Source organism: Cupressus sempervirens, chromosome 9 (genome assembly GCF_028749045.1).
Source record: "Cupressus sempervirens isolate cs-2001-9-10 chromosome 9, ASM2874904v1, whole genome shotgun sequence".
NCBI classification, from domain to species: domain Eukaryota; kingdom Viridiplantae; phylum Streptophyta; class Pinopsida; order Cupressales; family Cupressaceae; genus Cupressus; species Cupressus sempervirens.
In genome coordinates this window covers 71020242-71042255 of record NC_143126.1, presented here as the reverse complement: position 1 = coordinate 71042255, position 22014 = coordinate 71020242, and the positions used below count along the sequence as shown (strand labels likewise).

Genomic DNA, 22014 nt, shown 5'->3' with positions numbered 1-22014 from the left:
AGGATATCACAATCCGAATAATAATTAAAAAAGGCATAACACGGGCCCCACCACGACGACCCCAAACAGCTCATCCGCACCGCCCAAACCCAACCCAACAGCAGGCAAGGCGGGCCCCACCCCTAACCCCAATTAAATATTATAAAACAAAACCCCAATCAAATACTAAAACATACAAAGCCCCAATTAAATATTAAAAAGACCAAAACGCTTTCTCGTGGCTGAGGGTGCTCCACGATATCTAAAACTCAACTCTCACTGGTCGTCGCGCTCGACTTTTTTATCCCCATTTAAAAAATACAACAAAAAGAAAAATCCACCCGTCAGCAGTATAACAAAGAGCCTAGGGTTTCAACTCAGGCGTCAAAAAATTTCTCAAGCCCTTCCTGCAAAATCTCCTATAATGGTGAAGGACGAGGACTGTAAAGCTTCAAACGATTCGTTCCGCGTTTGGAGCATTCCAAAGCTCTGCGACGCCTGTAGAATTACGAGCTGTTTGCTGTACTGTAAGGCGGATTCTGCTTATTTGTGCATGGATTGCGATTTGAAGGTTCACGGCGCAAATAAACTGGCCTCAAGGCATGAGAGGGTTTGGATGTGTGAAGTTTGCGAGCAGGCTCCCGCGGCCGTCACTTGTAAGGCCGATGCGGCCGTCCTTTGCCTTTCCTGTGACGCAGACATTCATTCTGCAAATCCTCTGGCTCGCCGTCACGACAGAGTCCCCGTCGCGCCTTTCTTCGACTGCGCAAAGTTCCTGAAACCCTCGGTGACCTATTCTGATGCAGTTTGCTTCAATTCCGAGAGCGTCGAGGACGACAATCTCGCCGCTTCCTGGCTTCTTTCAAACCCTAAGGGCGTCAAGAATTGTGGCGACGGTGACGGCGATGTCGATCCCGGCGAGGCGTTCGGGAAAGGCGACGGGATCGGGGGAGTTCATAGTAAAGGTTGCTTTGTGCCGGACTTTTTTCCTGATGTGGATCCTTACCTGGATTTGGAATACGCGTCGTCGATGGACGCCGGGAATTGCTTTTCCAGCGGGACGGACAGCGTTGTTCCTGTTCAGAGCCACGGCAGCGGCGGGAGCGTTGTTGACGCTTCCACGATTTCTGATGGCTTTGACGCCGATCCGTCGTCCTGCAAGGGGAATTACAGTTATACGTCTGCCACGTCGTTCAATCAAAGTGTAAGGAAAAACTTCTCATTTGTTCTTCAGATCTCCCAAACTGGTCTGTTCTTACTTATTAGGAGTTACATACATACGATTTGGAATTTAGTTTAATATTAGTTTATGTTAAATACTGTGTAGTGTATAAAAAAATAATAAGATAGTGTATACAATAATTATAAGAAAAAGCAGCAGAGGATTTCTGTTCATGTGCAGAAAAAGTACGATTCGGAATCTACTTAAAATTAGTTTATCTATCGAAGTATCTAATAATAATAATAATAAGAGAGGCTTAAAATCTTCTCATCTGTTCTTCGGATCTCCCAAATTGCTCTGGTCTTGTTAGTAGTTACATAGGATATAGAATCTAGTTTAAATTAATAAGAGGCAGGCGCTTAAAATTTTCTCATCTGTTCTTCATATCTCACAAATTACTCTGTTTTTATCAGTTGTTACATAGGATATAGAATCTAGTTTAAAATTAGTTTATGTCAAATACTGTTTACTATACAATAATAATGCAGCCGCTTTTTGTTCGTGTCCAGAATAAGTAAGGCAGAATCCAATTTAGAATTAGTTTATTTTCAATCCTGCAGTTATAAACCAATATAAAACTAGTTTATTTATTCTACTAATTACTTTATGGCAGATTATAATAAGTAGACACTTTTTATTGTTTATAGGATCTGGAATCTAATTGAAAATTAGTTTATGTAGATTGTTTTTTTTTTTTTGCAAATGTGGACGGGGCCACAAAGTTTATGTAGAATCTTATTTAATATAAAATAATAGGCAGAAACTTTTTGTTTCCATCTTGGGATTTTTTAATTTAGAATTTAATTTATAATTAGATTGCTTTGAATATTACATAGTATATAATAAGAATAATAATATTTTATTGATTTGAACCTAAAATTGTAAAATACAAATCCAATCTAAAATTTGTTTTTGTTTTTTTTTGATGTCTGGAAATGAGAGTTTAAATGCCAGCCTACGCCGGTCTAGATGATCTAGTAGTCCAAATTAATATTCAACTCATTTAAGAGTATCTGATTTGTTTATTTATTTTAAAAATTAATTTAACGATTTAATATATTTACTTACCTTAGTTAAGTTATATAAGTCATTTGTGAATTAAAAAACTTAGTTATTAAAGTAGATTATTTGAAAAATAAAATTTATTAACTAAAAAGTTGTTAAATAAATGTATTTTACTTTATGTTTGATTGGAGCAATGATAGAATTTAGTAGTTTTTCATAAATTGATTGATTGATTTTAAAGTTATAGTCATAGTAAATATTGATATATTTACTATTAAACGAAGTTAAATATAAGTTTAAATATTGGAGATAAAATTAATAATTATCAAATCTTTTAAGAGTAAAATTTTAAAAATTATTAATTATTAAGTTAATTAGATTACTAAATCTTTATTTAAATATCAAATTAATTTTAACAAACCATTATATTTTTTTGTTTTCAACGAGTTACAAATAAGAGAGCAACATATATGTATTGTTTTTTGATGGGTATGAGGCCAAAGTCAAGATTAAGTGTTATGATTTATTATTATTATTATATGTTAAGTTTGAGTAAACTTGAATTTAAGACTTCACAAGACCTTCAAGAAAGAGGCTCACGTTATTATTGTGTCGTGAGCTTTTTCCTTGATGATATTATTATAATGTTTTAAATCCATTCAATAACTTAAGCCTTTTCATTTTTTTTTGCAATATTTAAGATCTTTTTTTGTATTACTAATAAATTGTGCAAAATCTTGATATTGCAATAATTAAAATGTAAATAAGGTTTGTTCTTATATTTAGTCTAATACGTAAATTGTATTGTTTCAGATATCCTCCACTTCATTGGATGTTGGGGTGGTCCCAGACAATGTAATGAATGATATATCAATGCCCTTTAAGAGAGTGGTGGTGGAGGTTGGAGGGCAAGGGACAATTCATTGTATTCCATTAGATCGTGAGGCAAGGGTCATGAGATATAAAGAAAAGAGGAAGAATAGAAAGTTTGAGAAGACAATCAGGTATGCTAGTAGGAAAGCCTATGCCGAGACTAGGCCACGAATCAAAGGTCGATTTGCTAAGAGGGCAGAGGTTGACGTGGATCAAATGTACTCAACAGTCGATCTTGTATATGGCCTTGTTCCCTCATTATAACTGATCATTTTCTCTTTTGAAGTTTTTTCAAGGCTATTTGGTTGCTTGGCAAATAGTTACCCTTTGATTGGTCAATTGTGAATATTCTCTATCAATTGTATTTTTATAGGGCATTAAGTTCTCATATTACCTAATTCTGGAGTTTTTGCTAGCCATCTCACTAAGATGTCTAGTTTGTACCATTCATGGGATTTAGCCCATCTCTTCATTGTATTATCTAACTCGTATTTTGTAATTTAAAGAGGAAAGTTTTGAAAAATTTTGTGACTAAGGGTTTTACATGACCTTACATTCTAATTTAAAATTAAAATTTGTATATAACAAAAAATTACAACAAATGAGATGTTAGGGTATATTATTCAATAAGAACTAATAAAGAATCAGCCACTAATATGACAAGGGTAGCCTTTTATTTGGCTGAAGTTTGAGGCAACAATGTGTTAGATGAAAACTTTAAGTAGATAGAGAGATTTAAAACAAAAAGTTTACGTACAAGTTGCATCAACATTAATAATTGAACTTTGTATGAGCTTTCGCTTGTAATAAACACTCTCTTGTTAGAAGTGTCAATAATGTTATCTCAAAAACAAGCTTTTGGGAACTGTTGTTGGCCAAACATATTGCTAGTGGAAGCATTAACCAAAAAGATAAATGCGAAGTTGGGTAGAGGATACATTATTATGCAATAGTTTTGTAACATTAATGAGGTTATACAAAAGTATTTGAAAGAAGAAAAAAGAGAACCATTTAGTAGTCAAAACTAATCGAGAAAATAAATCATACTATACCAAAAAGTTTGAAGCTCACATGTACCATAATGAAAAAGCCTATATAGTAGCAAAAGCCAAGTGAAAGATGAAAACATAAATAACAAATAAGGATTAGTTATATCTAGGCTCACACAATCATAGATGCAATATTGCATGTGGGAAATGTCTAAGGAGTGGGAGATGAGAGTATGTCTATTTTTTTATAAGTTGGCGAAGATTCTTAAAACTTCTCAATATCAGTCACTAAGAAATTTCAAGCAATACCCTTTAATAGAAGTATATCATATAAGGTTAAACATTTTTTTTTCATTACAACATAAATTTAATTAAAGGGTAGTTGTGGTAGAGGAGATAGATAAATATTTTTATTCTTGAAATAGTTTTTGAAAATTAGATTGTGGATAAATAACAATCAAACACAAGGGGCTAAGCCTATGTAGTCCTTTACTAAGGAACTCGGACTTTTGATGAAGATTGACGTTTTTATGCTCATCTAGGAAATTCACAAGTCGAATAAATCTCATAGAAACAACGGCATAACTTGATTAGCTTTCATAAGAAAGAGTGCACAACTTGACTTGCATTGTACCTAGCATGCATATACATGACAAGTGCGTAAGAAATACTAATATATAAAAATTGCGATAAGAGCTTATCCAATGCCATTTGTTTTCTAACACATAATTATTATAATTATATAATCAAATTTGTTTGCTCAATATAATTATAAAATCAACATTACAACACTAATTTAAAAATCTTAACATGAAAAACATTTATAACAAAATTTATATTTCAAGAAAATGATAAATAATATTTTATGTTTTAAAAATTATATATTGATTCAACAAAATTAAAAGATAAAATTAAATAAAAATAAAAATGAATATCTATACCTTAGTATAATTAGTTTTGATAAAAATAAGACTAATAAAATTAAAAGTAAATTGAATGTTTTAAAAATTTAAAATATGAACTTAAGTCTCTAAACGTAAAATATTGACAATTTTAATAATTGAATGTTTTAAAAATTTAAAATATGAACTTAAGTCTCTAAACGTAAAATATTGACAATTTTAATAAAAATCTCTTAATCTAATATCTCCAAATAGCCAACCCTACATATTAAGACATTTTACAAATTTGATTAATGAAATTAAAATTAAATCTAATATTCTAGAAAAACTAAAATATATACTTAAATTTCTAAATATAAAATATTGACAATTTTAATAAAAATCTCTTAACCTAATATAATCAAATGCACAACTCTACATACGAATTTAAACTTTTAAATATAAAAGACCCGTTCATACTCGTTTAAAGTCGAATCCTCTATTTAGTGCCTTGCCTAAAGTGAGACTCGGGATATCCATGAAAAGGATATAGATTTTAGTCTCTCGTAATTTTTAGAGACTTCCAAACTCTTTCCACATCTCCATAATCACGATTGTGACTAGATGAGGGCTTTACAACCAAGCCGGCTTCTATGATACCCAAGAGCCACCCAACAAATAAAACACCCAAATTCTTCTCCATTACTTTACATGGCCCACATTAAGCATTTATGTGTCCTACATACATACCGAGGGCCCTAACAAAGATGGGGCCTTATCTTTATGTTCCCTCTAACATCGTTTACCACCATTTCCTCATTTTTGTCCTTTATTTTAACTTGAATTACAACGGTCCATTTCTATAGATTTATGGATTACAATGAAGTCTAGTGTATAGATTTATGGATCACAATGAAGTCTATATTAGACATTCCTTTCAATTCCTTACATTTAGATAAACATTGATACCAAATAAAGGTGAAAGTAAGATAACCTTATTGATAATGATAAGCACATAGTAGTGAATGGAGAACATAAAGTAGTATATGAAGGGAGAGTATCTCAGTCACTTTTTCACTTTTTGCTTTGTCTCCTGTTTTGTTTTGATCTAAATTGATAATTTGATAAATAGACAAGTCATGGAGTTGTAATAATTAAAGCTTGGGGATAGAGTAGGAGATGCTAATAAAAGGTCCCATATGGTATAGAATATGGATCCAAAGGGATATTTATCAAGTCTTGTTGATGCGCTTAGATTTAAGTCTTTTGCATTGTACAAAGATGTTGGTTCAAAAGGGTAGATGATTCTTGATTTTTAGGTGGGGTGAGAGACATATTCTTTTAGCAACTCTAGCAATTTTGATTCTTAGTACAAGAATTTGATATTCAAGGATGACCTTTATACTCTTAGGCCCTGTTTGGTCGTAGGAATTGGGTAGGAATAGGAAAATTTAAATACCCGCATTCACCAATTCGACGTTTCTTTGTAAAATACAAAATTGGAATTAGAATTCACCTATCCTAATTTGACCCAAAATGAGTATAGCAGAATTCCTAAACAAAGATGGAATAAGAATAGCTTATTCTTATTCCAGTTTTTAATAAACCAAATTTGATGGGTTGTTGGGTCTGTTACTTTGTCGTTTAGTTGTATTTTGTCACTCAAATGCATTTTTGGACTATTTTCTCTATTTTTCATAAGATATAAACTAGGTCAACTATATTTAACATTTAATATGTGTTTTTTTTAAATGACAAAAAAGATTAATATCAAATTTGATATATTTTCTAAACTTTCATAGATTTATCTATACAAATAAATCTTGTGTTTAGTCTTATTATTAAAACCATGTTGAAAGATCATTTAAATATCATATTAATGATCTCGACTTATTTGTATTTTTTATTTTCTTCAATACATTTAAAAATAAAATGATTTTATTTTTGAATCTTATACTCATTAAATTAATTTGATTTACTTTAGAGTTAAATTTAAATTTATTTTTTATTTTTTGATCAGTAAGAGACCGAAGACAAGATTAATTATTATGTATTATTATTAATTATTATTTTATTAAGCACAGGTAGATTCGAACCAAGGTCTCTTCGATAAGAGGCACACAATTTACCATTGTGTTGTAGACTCTTGCCTAAGTTAAATTTATAATATACAATATATTATGTCCTTTGAATTTTGATGAATTTCAAAGGTTAAAGTATATCTTTCACTTATAAATTCAATTTAAAAAATAAAATAAAGTCTAATTAAAATAATCTGGCTTTTTAATATATTAATAAAAAACCATTTTTTTTATAAATAAGAAAATTATTTTTTATAAATAAAAAATCTTGTTTATCTAAAATATTTCCAAACTAAAAATAATAATTTAATTATTAAAATTTTAAAACAAAACTTATTCCAATTCCTATTTCAATTATTGCAACCAAACATAGAATATGCATATTTCAACTCCTCTTCCAAGTCAACTAAATAGGTCCAAATGATATTCCAGAAATTATTTTAAGAACACATGAATACCAAAAGAGAGCTAATTCCAGCATAGATGAATGTTGCATTCATCAATTCTTGCAGCCAAACAGGCCCTTAGGCTTCATTTGGTTGCAAGAATTGGGTTGGAATAGGAAAATCTAAATACTTGCATTCACCAATTTGATGTTTATTTGCAAAATATAAAATTGGAATTAGAATTCGCCTATCCTAATTTGACCCTAAAATGAGCATAGCGAAATTCCTAAAAAAGGGTGGAATAAGAATAGCTTATTCTTATTCCAATTTTTAATAAACCCAATTTGATGGGTTGTCAGGTCCGTGCGTTTGTCGTTTGATCATATTTTGCTACTTAAATGCATTTTTGGACTATTTTCTTCGTTCATCATAAGATATAAAGTAGGTCAACATAATTCAATGTTTAATATGTATTTTTTTAAAATTGCAAAAAATACTAATATTATATTTCATATCTTTTCTAAACTTTGATAAAATTATCTTTACAAATAAATTTTGTTTTATTCATATAATTAAAACTATGATAGGCAAGAGCCTAAAACACAACTGTAAATTGTGAGCCTCTTATTGAAGAGGTCTTGGGTTCGAATCTACCTGTGCTTAATAAAATAATAATTCATAATAATTAATCTTGGCTTCGGCTTCTTACTGATAAAAAAATAAATAAAAATAAAAACAAAAACTATGTGTTAAGTTTCAAGATTTGCACCCTTAACTGAACTGATGGAGTTCAACAATCCTTACTTAACATGGGAATCACTTCACCTCGTGGGATATGCAAGTGAAATGAGACCTCCAGGTTCTAGGCCGGCTCCTATGTAATCTTTCAGTGATGACTCTAAAACTTAAAGTAAACTTGAGGGAAAAGAGGAGAAGATGCAGAAGACAAACCTAAAACCTAAAGCTTAAAAATAAAGAGAAGAGGTGATACACCGAAAGTTACAAAGACTCAATACACCTGACAGAGAGGACTGTATAGCTATATGAAACGTAAACAAAGGCACATCTTCCTGTAAAGGCTTGCAAAAATGATTTATAATAAGGTTTCAGTGCTGAAACTACAAAAGGAGGAGAAATTAAAACCTCACTTTAACTAATTTCACCTAAAAACACGTATCACAACCTGCAAACGAAATTACTCTTCTACAAATAGGTGCTGGAATGAGACAGAAAAACCAGGAAATGAAAAAAACATTCACAAGTTACCCGGCTATCAAATCATTCGAAATTTGCACACAGAATTTGCAGAAAAGAAGAAGGCTCAATAACGAACACCCAAAATAGCATAATCACCCATGCTGTCACATATATTACTTCTCAAAAATGATTACAGACTTTGTAGATGCAGTCCAGGACTCAGAGAAGGAGTCGCAGAAACTTTCTATATCAAAATCAGAACCTCTCAAATGAGTTGCAAAACTCATACTTAAGCAATTTTCACCCAACTACATTTTTACAAACAATAAATGCTGGGTCGGATTCTGCCCTCCAGGCCAAAATAAGTCTTTGAAAAAGGCTTCAAAAGGTATATCAAAAAGGCCTAAAAGTCTGCCTCCTTAAATATTATCAACTGCCCTTCATAAATGCAACCATATCCCCTCCAAAAGTCCTCAGAAAACAATAACTTCCCAACTTCAAACCTTCTAGATATTTTTGATTGACTTTATGATCTCTGAAGATTATGACCTAAGCAGTGACTCTTTTTTTTTCTTTTTTTTGCCCCTAAAAATAGGAAAATATTTAATGATATATAATTGTATCATTAAATATTTCCTTACAATTTATTAAATGCAAAAAAATAAAATAAAAAACTACTATGAAAAACTTCTCACCTAAAACAAACCTAAGGCATAACATACTACCCCCCCCGCTCACTCACACTTAACAAAATTTGAAAAGGGATAAAAATCCCAAGACAAATCCGTGGACTTCAAATAGTAATATAATATGGAAAAGGGGGGCAGATATAATGAGGATACCCTAAAAAAGTTCTCATTTTACATTTTGCACATCGAGAAGCATCTGAAGGGTTGAGAGGAAGATGAAGGGTTTACTGTTTTTCTTGTGGCCACCATGACTTGCTTCATATTGGTCTCTTGTACGCCATTGAAGATGATACTTGTAGGTCTTCGAATTTTATTTTATTTTATTTTTTGCTTCATGTAGCCGCCATTAAGAGTGATATTCGCTGAAGATTTTTGGTCAATTCCCCCTCTTCTTTTCGAGAGTATCCTGAGCTATGAGCCGCCATGAGATTTCACTGGTTTTCTTTGCATCTTCGCCAGTTTTGAAGGTATGGCCGCTGCTATTCTGATCTTTCTCCTTTTGACATACCTGTAGGTTGTATTCGGAAAGAGAAAATTGATTTCTCATTGCTATTGAAAAAGTCTGTAAGGTAGCTCGATGCATTTGATTATTTAATTGTTTCCTGTTGGTCGCCATTGATGAACACAAAGGGCATCGAAGCGTTTTCCTTTCCAGCATCTTCATGTTTTTGAAAAAAGAAATAGCTATTGTTGTTGTTGTTTTTTTTTTTTCTCTGAATCCGCCATGAGATTATAGAAGGTAGCTTGATTCAGTTTTTCCCTTGGCTAAAAAATGACTTCATTGAGGCATTTGCTGTAGACACGTAACTTGATATGAAACCCTTGCTACGATTTAATTTCTTTTACTGCTGTAATATGCCGCCAGTTCATGCATGCCTACACCTGTTAGCTCTATGGAGAAATGAGTATGGCTGTTATGTGTTTGAGAGACCTGCCGATTTTCCATATCACTTGCTGGTCCTTAGAGTATGAGATGTGAAAACCATTTTCTTTTTATTTGCTCAATCTTTCGTAGCTTGCAAATGGTCACAAGAAACTTTAGATGTTGAAAATCATCCGAACACTCATTGTCTCTGTTGTCTCTGTATGTTGAAATGAAGTTCTCATGGCTGTTTGGATACTCTGATCTGCATCATATCTTTCGATGTTCATTGGCATTTTTAGAAATTCTTCAGACTTGCATTGTGTTGACTACTGAATCTTTGCTGTTTGAAACACAAAGTAAATGAAAGAAAACAAGTTGATTGTCTAACATCTTTCATTTTCTCCATTTTGCGAGGATTTTTTGCTTCAAACTGTAATAACTGTGATATTCCATTTGCCTTGGTTCCATCATGTTGTGTTGTTTAAGCACTTGCTATTTACACATGTTTTAGTGAATCTGAAGCTTCATAATACAGATTTGTTAGTCTGTTCATTTTTTCCTTCCCTATTTTTTGGTGATTTATAAGGTTCGAGCATGGGCTCGTGACACTCACAAATGGTTTTATTCCTTTTTAACATTAAATGTCAATATCACTGCTTGTTTTCCTTCATGATGGAATGCATTGACAGATAGAAAATATAGTCGTAGAGGTAGGTAGTCATTTCTTAGATCCCTCGAGATCTAACATCAGTTGCTTTATGTTTTTGTAGTTATTGGAGAGCGTGGAGGTCAGAGCTGGACAAGTGCGGCAGGAAAATAAACCATAACCAGTCAAAGCAACAGGCAATGACTGGTTATCTCTATTCCTATTTCTTTCATGTATATATTTATCTATTAGTGTATTTCTTGATGAAAGAAAATTAATCAGTTATCCTAATGGCTTGTGTGAGATTTTCTCCATTCAGCACATTAATTCATTTTATATTGTAAAAAATGAAAATTGTACGTATCAGTGATGATCTATACAATGAACATTTGTATCTCTTTTGTGCATGGTTTCATAAATGATTGCAAGATGATAAAAATGAATAGAAATGAATACTTTCTTTTGCAATGTTTTTAGTGATGTTACTTCTTAGTAAAATTTAACATGTGTGAAATTTTGGTAACATTTTTGGCGACTTCTGCTGTATGTCTGCCTGCTTGACATTTGACTAGTTTGCTTTTAGTTACTCTTATTCCTTGGGCACAGAGTCTGATTATGCATTCCTAGCACCTAGACCTGACAAAAGTGACTTCTAAAGTTGCTGGTTCAGTTTTGAATGCATGCATGTGAGTTCAGTAAGATCGGAAACTCTTATTGGATTGACGGGTATGCAGGGTCAGAACTCAAGTATCAACTTTAGGAGTCAAAATCGTCATAGTCGACCATTTGGTTGATGTATGGGTGGACCCGTGGGCTTGAATGGATGAATGTATGCAGTGTATGCATGAGTATGCAGATATGTATGGCTGGCAGCTAGACATTTATTTGTAGCGATATATGTGTGCGTATGTATGTGTATGTTGGATATGTGTGTGTGTTTGAGTACACATATTTATGCATGCATGAATGAAATGAGCGAGTATGACGACTTCCACAACATAAACCAGCAACTTAACTGAACTACACTACAAAAAAAATAGGAAACTAATCCTAGAACATAAACAAAACAAAACTAAAATGCAGACGCACTTATTGAAAACAAGGGAAACTAACTTATTATGTACAAGGAAGGACTGAAAATCATACCTCAAAATATGGTTTGAGGTGGATCCCGTTCACAGGGATCGGTAGGACGTCTCCTTCCGTGGTAGCCAGCTCGTAAGCATTGTGTTGTTTACACTCAGCAATTTGAAATGGCCCAGCCCACATGTGATCAAATTTATTGTGTTGGCCGGGTCTGCTCTTGAGAACGTCCCACTTTAGTACCATGTTGCCAACATGGAATTCTCGAGCTCGAGCTCTCTTATCAAAGCTCCTCTTTACCTGCATTTGCTGATATTCCATGGTTTCCATGGCCTTTTCCCTGGTCTCTTCTAGCTCCATCAACTGGGCACACCGCACCAGCATAGGGTCACCTTCCTCAAATAAAACCAGCTGTGTAGCAAGATCACATGCTGGTAATTTTGTCTCAATTGACAATCTGCCTCCTTCCCATATACAAGCCTATAAGGCGAGTTTCCAATGACTTGTTTTGGGGTGATCCTGTCAACCCATAAGGCAGCCTTCAATTTTGAATGCCAATCTCTTTGATTATCTTGCAAATTGCGCTTGATGATCCTTATCAGGTTCTTGTTGGAAGATTTTGCTAATCCATTACCTTGCGGATAATAATTTGAGCTCGTACTGAGATATATTCCATGATTAAAAGCCCAATTGGTGACTTTCATTCCAATGAAAGCAAGTGCATTATTAGAGATAATGGAATCCGGTACTCCAAATCTGTTCACAATGTCATCATAAAAGTTTAAGACTGCTGATTCATTTGTGTCCTTTAACGCTGCTACCTCAGTCCAGCATGTGAAATAATCGGTGGCTGTAATGATCCACTTGTGACCCGCACTTGATGGAGGGTTAATGGCCCCAATAAAATCAACGCCCCACTTTTGAAAGGGTTGTTCGGTTTTAATTGGCTGCAAGGGCAAAGCTAGCAGCCTTTCTTTTCTTGCAAACATGGCACATTTAGCGCATTTTCTGACATGTGCATGACAGTCTTTAAATAAATCAGGCCAATAATAGCCAGCTCGAAGAATCTTATAGGCTGTTGTTCTAGGCGAAAAATGTCCTCCTGAATGTCCATCATGAAATTCATGCAATACTTGAGTAGTTTGATTTGAATCTATGCATCTGAGAAGGACTCCATTGAAGTCTTTTCGGTATAGAATATCATTTATCAGCACGAAAGGGGCTGATTGCAAGCGATAATAGCTTCGCTTTGCTCGATCTAAGATGGCTAGACATTGACTGGTTTTCAAAAAATGGATCATATCCTATAACCAGCTTGCTGTTCCGTCATTATTTCCAGTAGCACCAATTAGCAAAATAACATTTGCTTGCTCCTCTAGCTCCGAAATATCCTTATCTGCGATTTGCTCGCACAAACCCTTCCCTCGAACTAGCTTGGTTATTTGGATATCTACGTCATATTCCATGACGCGTGTGATCCAGCCGGCTCTTTTCTCATTCAGATCTCTACTTAGGAGAAACTCTTTGACGCTTGGATGCATGACACGCAAAATGACTTTGTTATGTGTCAACAAGTGCCTTAATTTTTTAAGGCTTTTTACAACAGCAAGGACATGTTTCTTAACAAAACTATACCTTTGCTCATATTCTTCTAGTCCTTTGCTAAAGAATGCGATTGGCTGTTCCAATCCCTCTACATTTTTCTGTACTAACATGGCTAAAATCACCTCATGGCCACCATATGCATAAAGAATGAAAACCTTACCAAAATCAGGATTGATCAGAATGGGTGCTGCTGCCAATGCATCTTTAATGGCTTGAAAATTCTCTTTGGCTTGCTTTGTCCATGCAAAAACTGCATTCTTTTTAAGCATGGCCGTTAATGGCTTGAGAAGAGATGCGATGTCAAGCAGAAATCTCGGTACAAAATTAATGCAGCCAATGAAACTTTGAAGGCCTTTTTTATGTTGTGGTAGATGCAGCTCTAGAATTGCTGCAACTTATTCAGGGTCTATTATGATGCCCATGTTAGATACAATGTATCCAAGTAATTTGCCCTTGTGCACATAAAATATACTCTTTTTGGGATTTAATGAGATGCCAAACTTTCTGCAGTGCTCAAAGATCTATCTTAGGTGATCAATATGATCTGCCTTTTTTTGGGAATAAACGGTGACATCGTCTAAATAAACTAAGACAAATCTATACATCAGATTACTAAACGCCATTTCCATGGCTTTTTGAAAGGTTGCTCCAGCATTGGACAATCCAAATGGCATTCTCTTGTATGCCATTATTCCTCATTTTGTTGTAAACGCTGTCTTGAACTGATCTTCCTCCTTCACCAGGATTTGATTATAACCCGAGTACCCATCCAACAAAGAAAACCTTTCAACCCCTGATGCACACTGTAATATCTGCTCCATGGATGGAAGTGGGTGTCTATCCTTCAGCAAGACTCTATTCAAGTCTCTGAAATCCACACACAGCTGTAGCTCTCCATTTTTCTTTCTTACCGGGACCAAGTTAGCAACCCAGCTTGTGTGTTTAATAGGGAAAATTATCTTACTTTCAATCAACCTGAACACCTCCTTCTGCATCAAAGGTTCCAGCTTAGGATTGATCGGCCTTTGCTTTTGCTGAACTAGTTTAGCTGCTGGTTCCAGCTCTATTGTATGTTGTGCAAGCTTTGGATCGAATCCTTTTAAGTCGCTGTATTGCCAAGCGAAGACATCACAAAATTCTTGGAACAAATGAAGAAAAGCCTCCTTTTCTTCGGTTGAATTCACTTTGCCAAATTTTAGGCATTTACTCGGTGCAATTTCCAGATCTACATACTGGTTTTCTTTGACCAGTAAGTTGGCTTTTCCAGGTTTCAGTTGATCATCTGAATTAAAAATGCTTTCCAACATTACTAAACCCTTTGGTAACTTGTTGTTTTTTAGTTGTATCACCTGATCGCCGTACTGATCTTTATATCTCTGCTAGTTAGAACTGGCAAAAACGTCTTCTTCCAACAAAAATTGCAGAATTTGTTCATCGTTGTCAAAAACTTGCCAACTAACATCGTTATCAGGAACTGAAGGCCTGGTAATGATTTTGATATGACGCTGATCAGTATGAGTGGACACGCTGTTGACAATGTCATATTGAGCTCCTATAGATGCCAGTCTATCGACATGCTGGTTTTCTTTTCTAGGAACAACCAGTATATTAAACGCATCAAAATTTTCAAGAAAATCCCAAACACGATGTCTATAAGACTTTAAAATGTCATTTTTTGCAGCATTCAGACATTTGATTTGATTTACTACTAGTTCACTATCACCATACATCCTCAAGCACTTAATACCGCGCTTTCTTGCCCATTCTAATCCCTGAACTAACCCTTCATACTCTGCTGTATTATTGGTGCAAGAAAAACTGAATCTGAAAGCGGCATAGTACCTATCATTATCGGGTGAAACCAACATGACACCTCCACTAGCACCTTGTTTACCTCTTGAACCATCGAAAAACATGCTCCATAGTTGATCTTGGGATTCTCTCAACTGATTCACTGGTTTGACCAGATTGGGAATAACTTCATTTTGTTCATGTATAATGTAGGTCCCTAAGTCAGCATTCGTCATATGGTAAAACTGATTTTCATATGTTTGACTTGATGCCCATTCATCAAGAAGAATATTTGGGACATCATCTAGCTGGGTTTGATTTTCAGTAGCTGCATGACATTCTGCTTGGTCAAATGCAAGCAGGTTCGCATTGATAGCACTAGGAACATAAGGCTCTATGTGGTTTTTTGCAAGTAATTCAGATTTAATCGTCACTTTCGTGCCATACCTAGTCCTAAAAAGCATATGGGACCAATCGGATGACAGGTAACCACCGATCTTTGCTGTGAAATCTCTAGACAAACAGATGGCAAAGTATGGAGGTAAATCTATAACATAGATATCCTGCTGAATGGAAAAATTAGGGCATGCATGAAGGGTGACACTTGCATTTCTAATCATGCCTATAGTACCTATGGATGTCCCATCAAGCTGAACAACACCCTTTTCAATGGGTTGGTATTTTAGTCCTAACTGGTCAACTATCTTTTTTGGCATGACTGAGCTTGTAACTCCACTATCTACCATAGAGTTATGGACTAGTTTATTGCCAATAATCAAGGAAAGATAGAAAGGAGGCGGTTTTATTACCTTATTTGGTTCTGTGGCAATTTTATCGCTATCCTCCTCCTTTTCATCAGCGCTGGTAAACACCACTCTTGCTGGTTCATCCATCACCCTTGCGGGATTTGCTTCATCTGAGAGAGCCTTTTGCAAGATATCCGCCTGACCGGGGATGGCCAAAGTCTCCCACAATGACATGGACACGTTCATCCTCTTCATGTTCTCCATGATATTAAATGGCGCAGCGAAGTGTAATTTCTGATGTGCTTTAACAACACTATGCTCTGCTGGCCTGTGAACGGTTTCCTTAGCGACAGGAATGTGAGTGTCTCCCACTGCATTTGTGGCACTTGATGATGGTTCAGCAGAATCAAGTAGTCTACCCTTATTTGTTGTTTGCTCTGTTTCAAGGGCTCTTTTCTTAGCTCGGACGTGAACCCACAATAGTGGGTTACACTTTTTCGGAGGAAGAAATTCCTCCAAACAAGCGCGGGTCCAAAAAATTACCCGTATAGTTTCGATAGAAGCTCTTTTTCAAAGTTTCGATCGAAACTAATTACTTTCGATAGAAAGTAACTGTTGATCGAAACTAACCGCGCCGAAAAGTTTCGATCGAAACTTAAGTAAAGTTTCGATCGAAACTTGGAACACGGGTTTCCCCGCGGTTTTAAAGTTTCAATTGAAACTTTACTTAAGTTTCGATTGAAACTTTACTTAAGTTTCGATTGAAACTATGAAACTTGCTAGCATAAATTGCAGCGCAGTCGAATTCTCTCCTTATTATTTCGATCGAAAGTTGGAGAGAGACTGGCATCCGCTTTATCGACCGTCTGAAAAAGGTATGAAACATTTGTTTTTTCCTTTTTTCTATTGTTTTAGTTAAAATTTATATATTTTTTCTTATATTTTATTGTTTTTTATATATGTTTCTTTGTATATTTTATTTTACTATTCATGCTTAAGCCTCTAATGTTATTATGAATCTCTAAATGCACAAATAAGATTTTTTTAAAGATAATTTTCATCTATATTAGATCTAAGTATATAATATTGTCTTTTAATTTAAAGTTTATTTAAAAATTTATTATTTTAGATGTTTTGAAATGTATTTAATTTATGTATTTATTACAATGTTGAATGATTAGATTAGATGTAAATTTATTGTTTAAGTTACATGTAATTTTACAAATAAATATAATTTTGACTTAGAACCATATAACCTTGACCTAGAACCATATAACCTTGACCTAAAACCATATAACCTCGACCTAAATTCATTATTTAAACTATAATCATGACCAAACCATATAGTTATGTACAATAAAACCCTAAACATATATAACTAAGTACTTAATCACATAACAACTCGCCAAGGGATCCAAACAAAAAACTTCTAATACTATTTAAAATGATTTTACTTAAATTGTATTGTACTTTGTTTCATGGATCGAAAATGGATGATGTAAACTATTTTATAAATGTATATTCTTTCAGCCTTTCATACCCTGTGACATGTACAGTGGATGATTGTGCATTCCGAATTAATTTGCCAAGTGGCATTCAGAACAAATGTATATAAATTATTTAAATGGATTGAACTGAAGTCTAGTTAATATTATTTCATGTGGATGTGTTATTTATTTTACTTTTAGTACTTATAATTATTTAAAAATGAAATGTAAATGTGCTCATTAAGGAATTTGCAATCTCTTATGTTTTTTATAATTGTAAATTATTGTATGTATGTGTTGAGATAATGGGTGTTGCACACATTGCATAATATTGTTATATTTAATTGTTTTATTTTATTATGTAATGTTGTACCTAGATGGACGTGCAACATGTAAAGATTCCCATGGAATATTCTTGATGAGTTGTATTGTAACATTGTGATAATATTTGATGTAATTATTTAATATTGGGGAAAAGAATTAAATGCCCAATATTAAATGTGGGGTCAGTGGGTTAGGTAGCACATGGTTTTAGCACATGGTTTATGTAATACCACTTGGTGGTTTTGTGGGACTTGCTACTATATAAGCAGCCACAAGGGTAGTTGTTGTGAGAAAAAAAAAAAAGAGAGAGAGTGACAAGAAGAAGAAAAAAGGCAAGAGTCGAGCGGGACAAGGCTTGACAGGTTAGCCAAGGGAGCATTTGTGAAGGTTGAAAGCATGGCATGGGATGTGTGGATTCATGCTTGTTCACATAGTTTGCTCAGTTGTGGCTATGGCCATGAAGGCTTCCATGGTTGTATGGCAATGGTATTTTTGCTGAATAATACATGGTGATGGATGCTTTTGGAGGCTGGGTTTTTCCCTCAATGAGGGTTTCCTAGGGTATATCTTGTGTCACAATTTTGTGGGTATGTTGTCTATTCTCTTGCATGTGGATTTTTTTTAATTCCGTGTTTATTTTCAAATCTATTATGGGTTATGTGGAAACGGTTATATTCTTTATTGCCAAGTTTCCTTACAAGTGGTATCAGAGCTATGGTTTTATTATTTGTAACCCTAGATTGAATCCATGAGAATGCATGAGAGGATAAAAGAAAGGGCAAGATATATGAATGATTTATTGCAGATCTGAGGACTTTGGATTTGCTGTTATGATGGGATGTTAAAATATTTGGGCATGGGAAATTGTTGGACAAATTTTTTTTTTCGGATGTTTCATTTAAATGAGAGTTTTGGGGGGTAGCTTGCAGAAATGACCTCCTGGGCAAAAACAGACCTCACCATTGGATCCGGGTCGACATTTCCATAAATTTTGATATATAATATGCCCTAGTTTGGCCATGTTCAGAGAAAATAAAAGAGTTTTTTGGTTTCAGCCCATGATGGCCGTCAAATTTAATCCCGTCGAAATTTTCGTCACTGAAAAAATAAAAAATGAAAAATCGTACTAAAAATGGTAAAAAGACTGTCTTAGTAAAACGGTCATAACTTTCTCTTAGAATATCGGATTTCAGAGTTCTTACAGGCGTTGGAAAGCTAATTCAGAGCATTACAAGATGGTGTAGGTTTGGTTCTATGATTTTGAGATTTTGTTAGGTTTTAAGAGCCCTAAAGTCAGATGTTATTTATTTTGAGCACAGATTAGGGCATAACTTGGGCATACAGAGTCAGATTTTGGACTTCGAGTAGTCAACGGAAAGCCCTTGGAGAGCTCTACACATTGGTTCAGATTTGGTGTAGGTTTGGCATGATTTATTTGGTGATATATTTATCTGAACTGTTTATGGTATATTTTGACTATGGTAACATTGTGAGTTTATGACATTGGAGATTTAAGTTTTGATGTTATTGTATACTCAAGTTTGGTCTCATGATGATATGGTTATCAGTGTTTGGTTTGGATATGCATGATGGCTTGTTGGATCTACAAGTTGTGCAGTGTTGTAAGCGGTCTATACTTACAGGTTGCATTTATAGCTTTGTTATGGGTTGTCTTTGCCCATTGATCTTTCATTATTGATGCATATTCAGATTGGTGGCTTGGATTTGGGTTGTCTATGCCCTAAGTCACATGATTTTATTCTTCATGTAGAAGGGATGAGATGTTGTTACCAGGTACAGTCATGGTGGAGGATTATGGTTGACTATGCTGGCAGGTTAGACACTATTGAGAACCAGATGCTCGGTTCATGGATGTGATCATGGTGCCATGGATTTTGGCATGACATGATTGGTTATACAGGTACATCCTTGATGTTCATTAGCTTGGATTTTTTGATTTGGTTATGGTGGCATATCTTCTTGGTTGAGGATCATGGTTATTTGGTTTCTTTTGAGGAGCTCATGATGTGCATTTTGAGTTCTTTGATGGTTTGATGCCTTGGTTGATTCTCATGGTTAGAAGATGGTTTTTCATCATGATGTCATGGATAGCTTGGATACACGGTTTAGTGGGAGCTTGTGACAGTGATGGGGTGACAGTGCAAGATTAGTTCTTGGTTTGATTTATATCTTCTTGGTTTGGAGAGGATGGATTTTATGATGCCATAGGTGACTTGGTACCACGGTTGAGTGGGAGTTTTTGGCATTGATATATTTATTGAGTGTTTGCAAATGTTGGAGGTTTGTCTTAGATCTTATTGCTGCAGAAGCGTCTTTGACATTTGCATGGTGCACTTGTTATCTTCATAGTATGTGAAGATGGTTAGATCTTGAGGACTCATGGAGTTCTTAGTTATCTTCATGGTATGTGGAGATGGTTCTTCCTGGTATGTGGAGATGTTTTTCTTCATGGTGTGTGGAGATGGTTGCATCTTGAGGACTCACAGGGTTCTTGGCAAAGGTGTGGTTTATGCTTTTATTTGGCATGTTATCCTTGGTATGAGGATAGTTTCATTATTATGTCATGGTATACTCTTGATACGCGTTTAGAGTTGTGACATGTTATAGTGTGTTCATATGGAGCATGTTATCTCTTTAATTGAGATGGTAAGATCATGTTGTCATGTTTATGTTCCTGAGGCCATGGTTGGAACTTTGACATTGATCTTGATTTAGTTTCTTGGTATTGAGTACACTAATCATAAGCTGGATACTTCATGATATTGCTATGTTGCATTTGGAGTTGGCATGGATTGATTGGTTGCAGGTGCTCATGGATACTTAGAGACAGTGGCGATGTTGATTTCTCTTGGATTAGAGAAGTATTTGTTGGGACAGTTGATGGTTTTAGCAGGAAGTCCGAGGGGCAGTCACCTGATATGGACTTGAGAGGAGATTGTTCTTAGATGAGTCTTGGTTGGAGACTTGGGTATCTTGATGAGCATTCTCATTCTCCACTCTTGGTCTACTCGGCGGTTTGCTACTTGAGAGGTATAGCCCATTATTTTCTCTCAGTTGCATTATATTTATGCTTGTCTTTCATGGATATGGATCTTGAGCTATAGTACATGAGTTAGTTCTGGAGGGTTCATTTGAGAGATGGTTTAACATTGGTTATCTCCATGTGCATATGTTGTTATGCTGGTTGAATTTGGGAGATGGTTTTATATTGGGCATATTCCTTGGATTAGGAATGGTTATTCCTTGGTTTAGGAATGGTTTATTGAGTTTGATCTTCTTGTGAGAGGCTTACATCCATGATTAGTTATATGGTATGGTTTGGGTGTTGTTGATGCTTCTTGTTGGGGTTTTATGGAGGAGATCATACTTGCACAGTTTACATCTAGAGGTGTGTGTAGAAGGACATTATACATGTTATGATTTGCATGGTTTCTCTGGTCTTGGTTATCTTCCTAGATGTTCAATTTTTCTTACATTGGATTTGAGATTGGTTGGAGATTGTGATCACTGGTTTGTGCTTATGTATGTCATGTGAGAGATGACATGGTTATTTCTTTCTCTTTCCTGTGTTGGTTGTGGTGAACTTGGGAGAGCATTGGAGAGTTGTTCTTGCAGGATATCAATTTATGTATTGTGGATGTCCTTGATACTACATGGATTCACTTCTTTGAGATGTGTTGAGTGGATTTGTTATAGATTTGACATTATCTTTTGCAGTGGGAGCTTCTTGGTATATATATGGTAGGTATTGCTCTTGAGGCTTGTGATTGCAGGTTACAGATTGGATATGTCGGTGATATGAGATTCACTTGTTATACCTTTGAGGTATGGATAGTTGGATGGGTTTGGCACTTTGCTGTGGGTGCTATTTCAGCTATGGATATTTTGACAACTACAGATACATGTGATTACCTTTGGATCAGGTTTTTTGTGCTTGAAATTTTAGTTGGTACAAGATTTTATGATCTTCTAATGCGACAGGTTGGGTGGTTTTCTCTTTGGATAGCTTCTATGTATGTCCAGTGGCAGTGGCATAATAGGAGGTGAGATCATTCATGTTTGAGATGCTGGATCCTTTGATTTTGTTGCGGGTACCAGGATGGAGCACTTGGTGTATTTTGATCCATGATGGTGGATGTGCTGG

General features: G+C 34.8%; 1 protein-coding gene across 1 annotated transcript; it reads left to right on the top strand.

The window, feature by feature from the left end:
• The first annotated feature begins 362 nt into the window (after positions 1 to 362).
• LOC149537666 (zinc finger protein CONSTANS-LIKE 3-like) lies at positions 363 to 3602 on the top strand. Its single transcript, XM_089799007.1, has 2 exons — positions 363 to 1183; positions 3020 to 3602. The coding sequence occupies exons 1-2, from the start codon at positions 404 to 406 to the stop codon at positions 3341 to 3343; spliced, it is 1104 nt and encodes a 367-aa protein (XP_089655133.1). The 5' UTR covers positions 363 to 403; the 3' UTR covers positions 3344 to 3602.
• The last annotated feature ends 18412 nt before the right edge of the window (positions 3603 to 22014 follow it).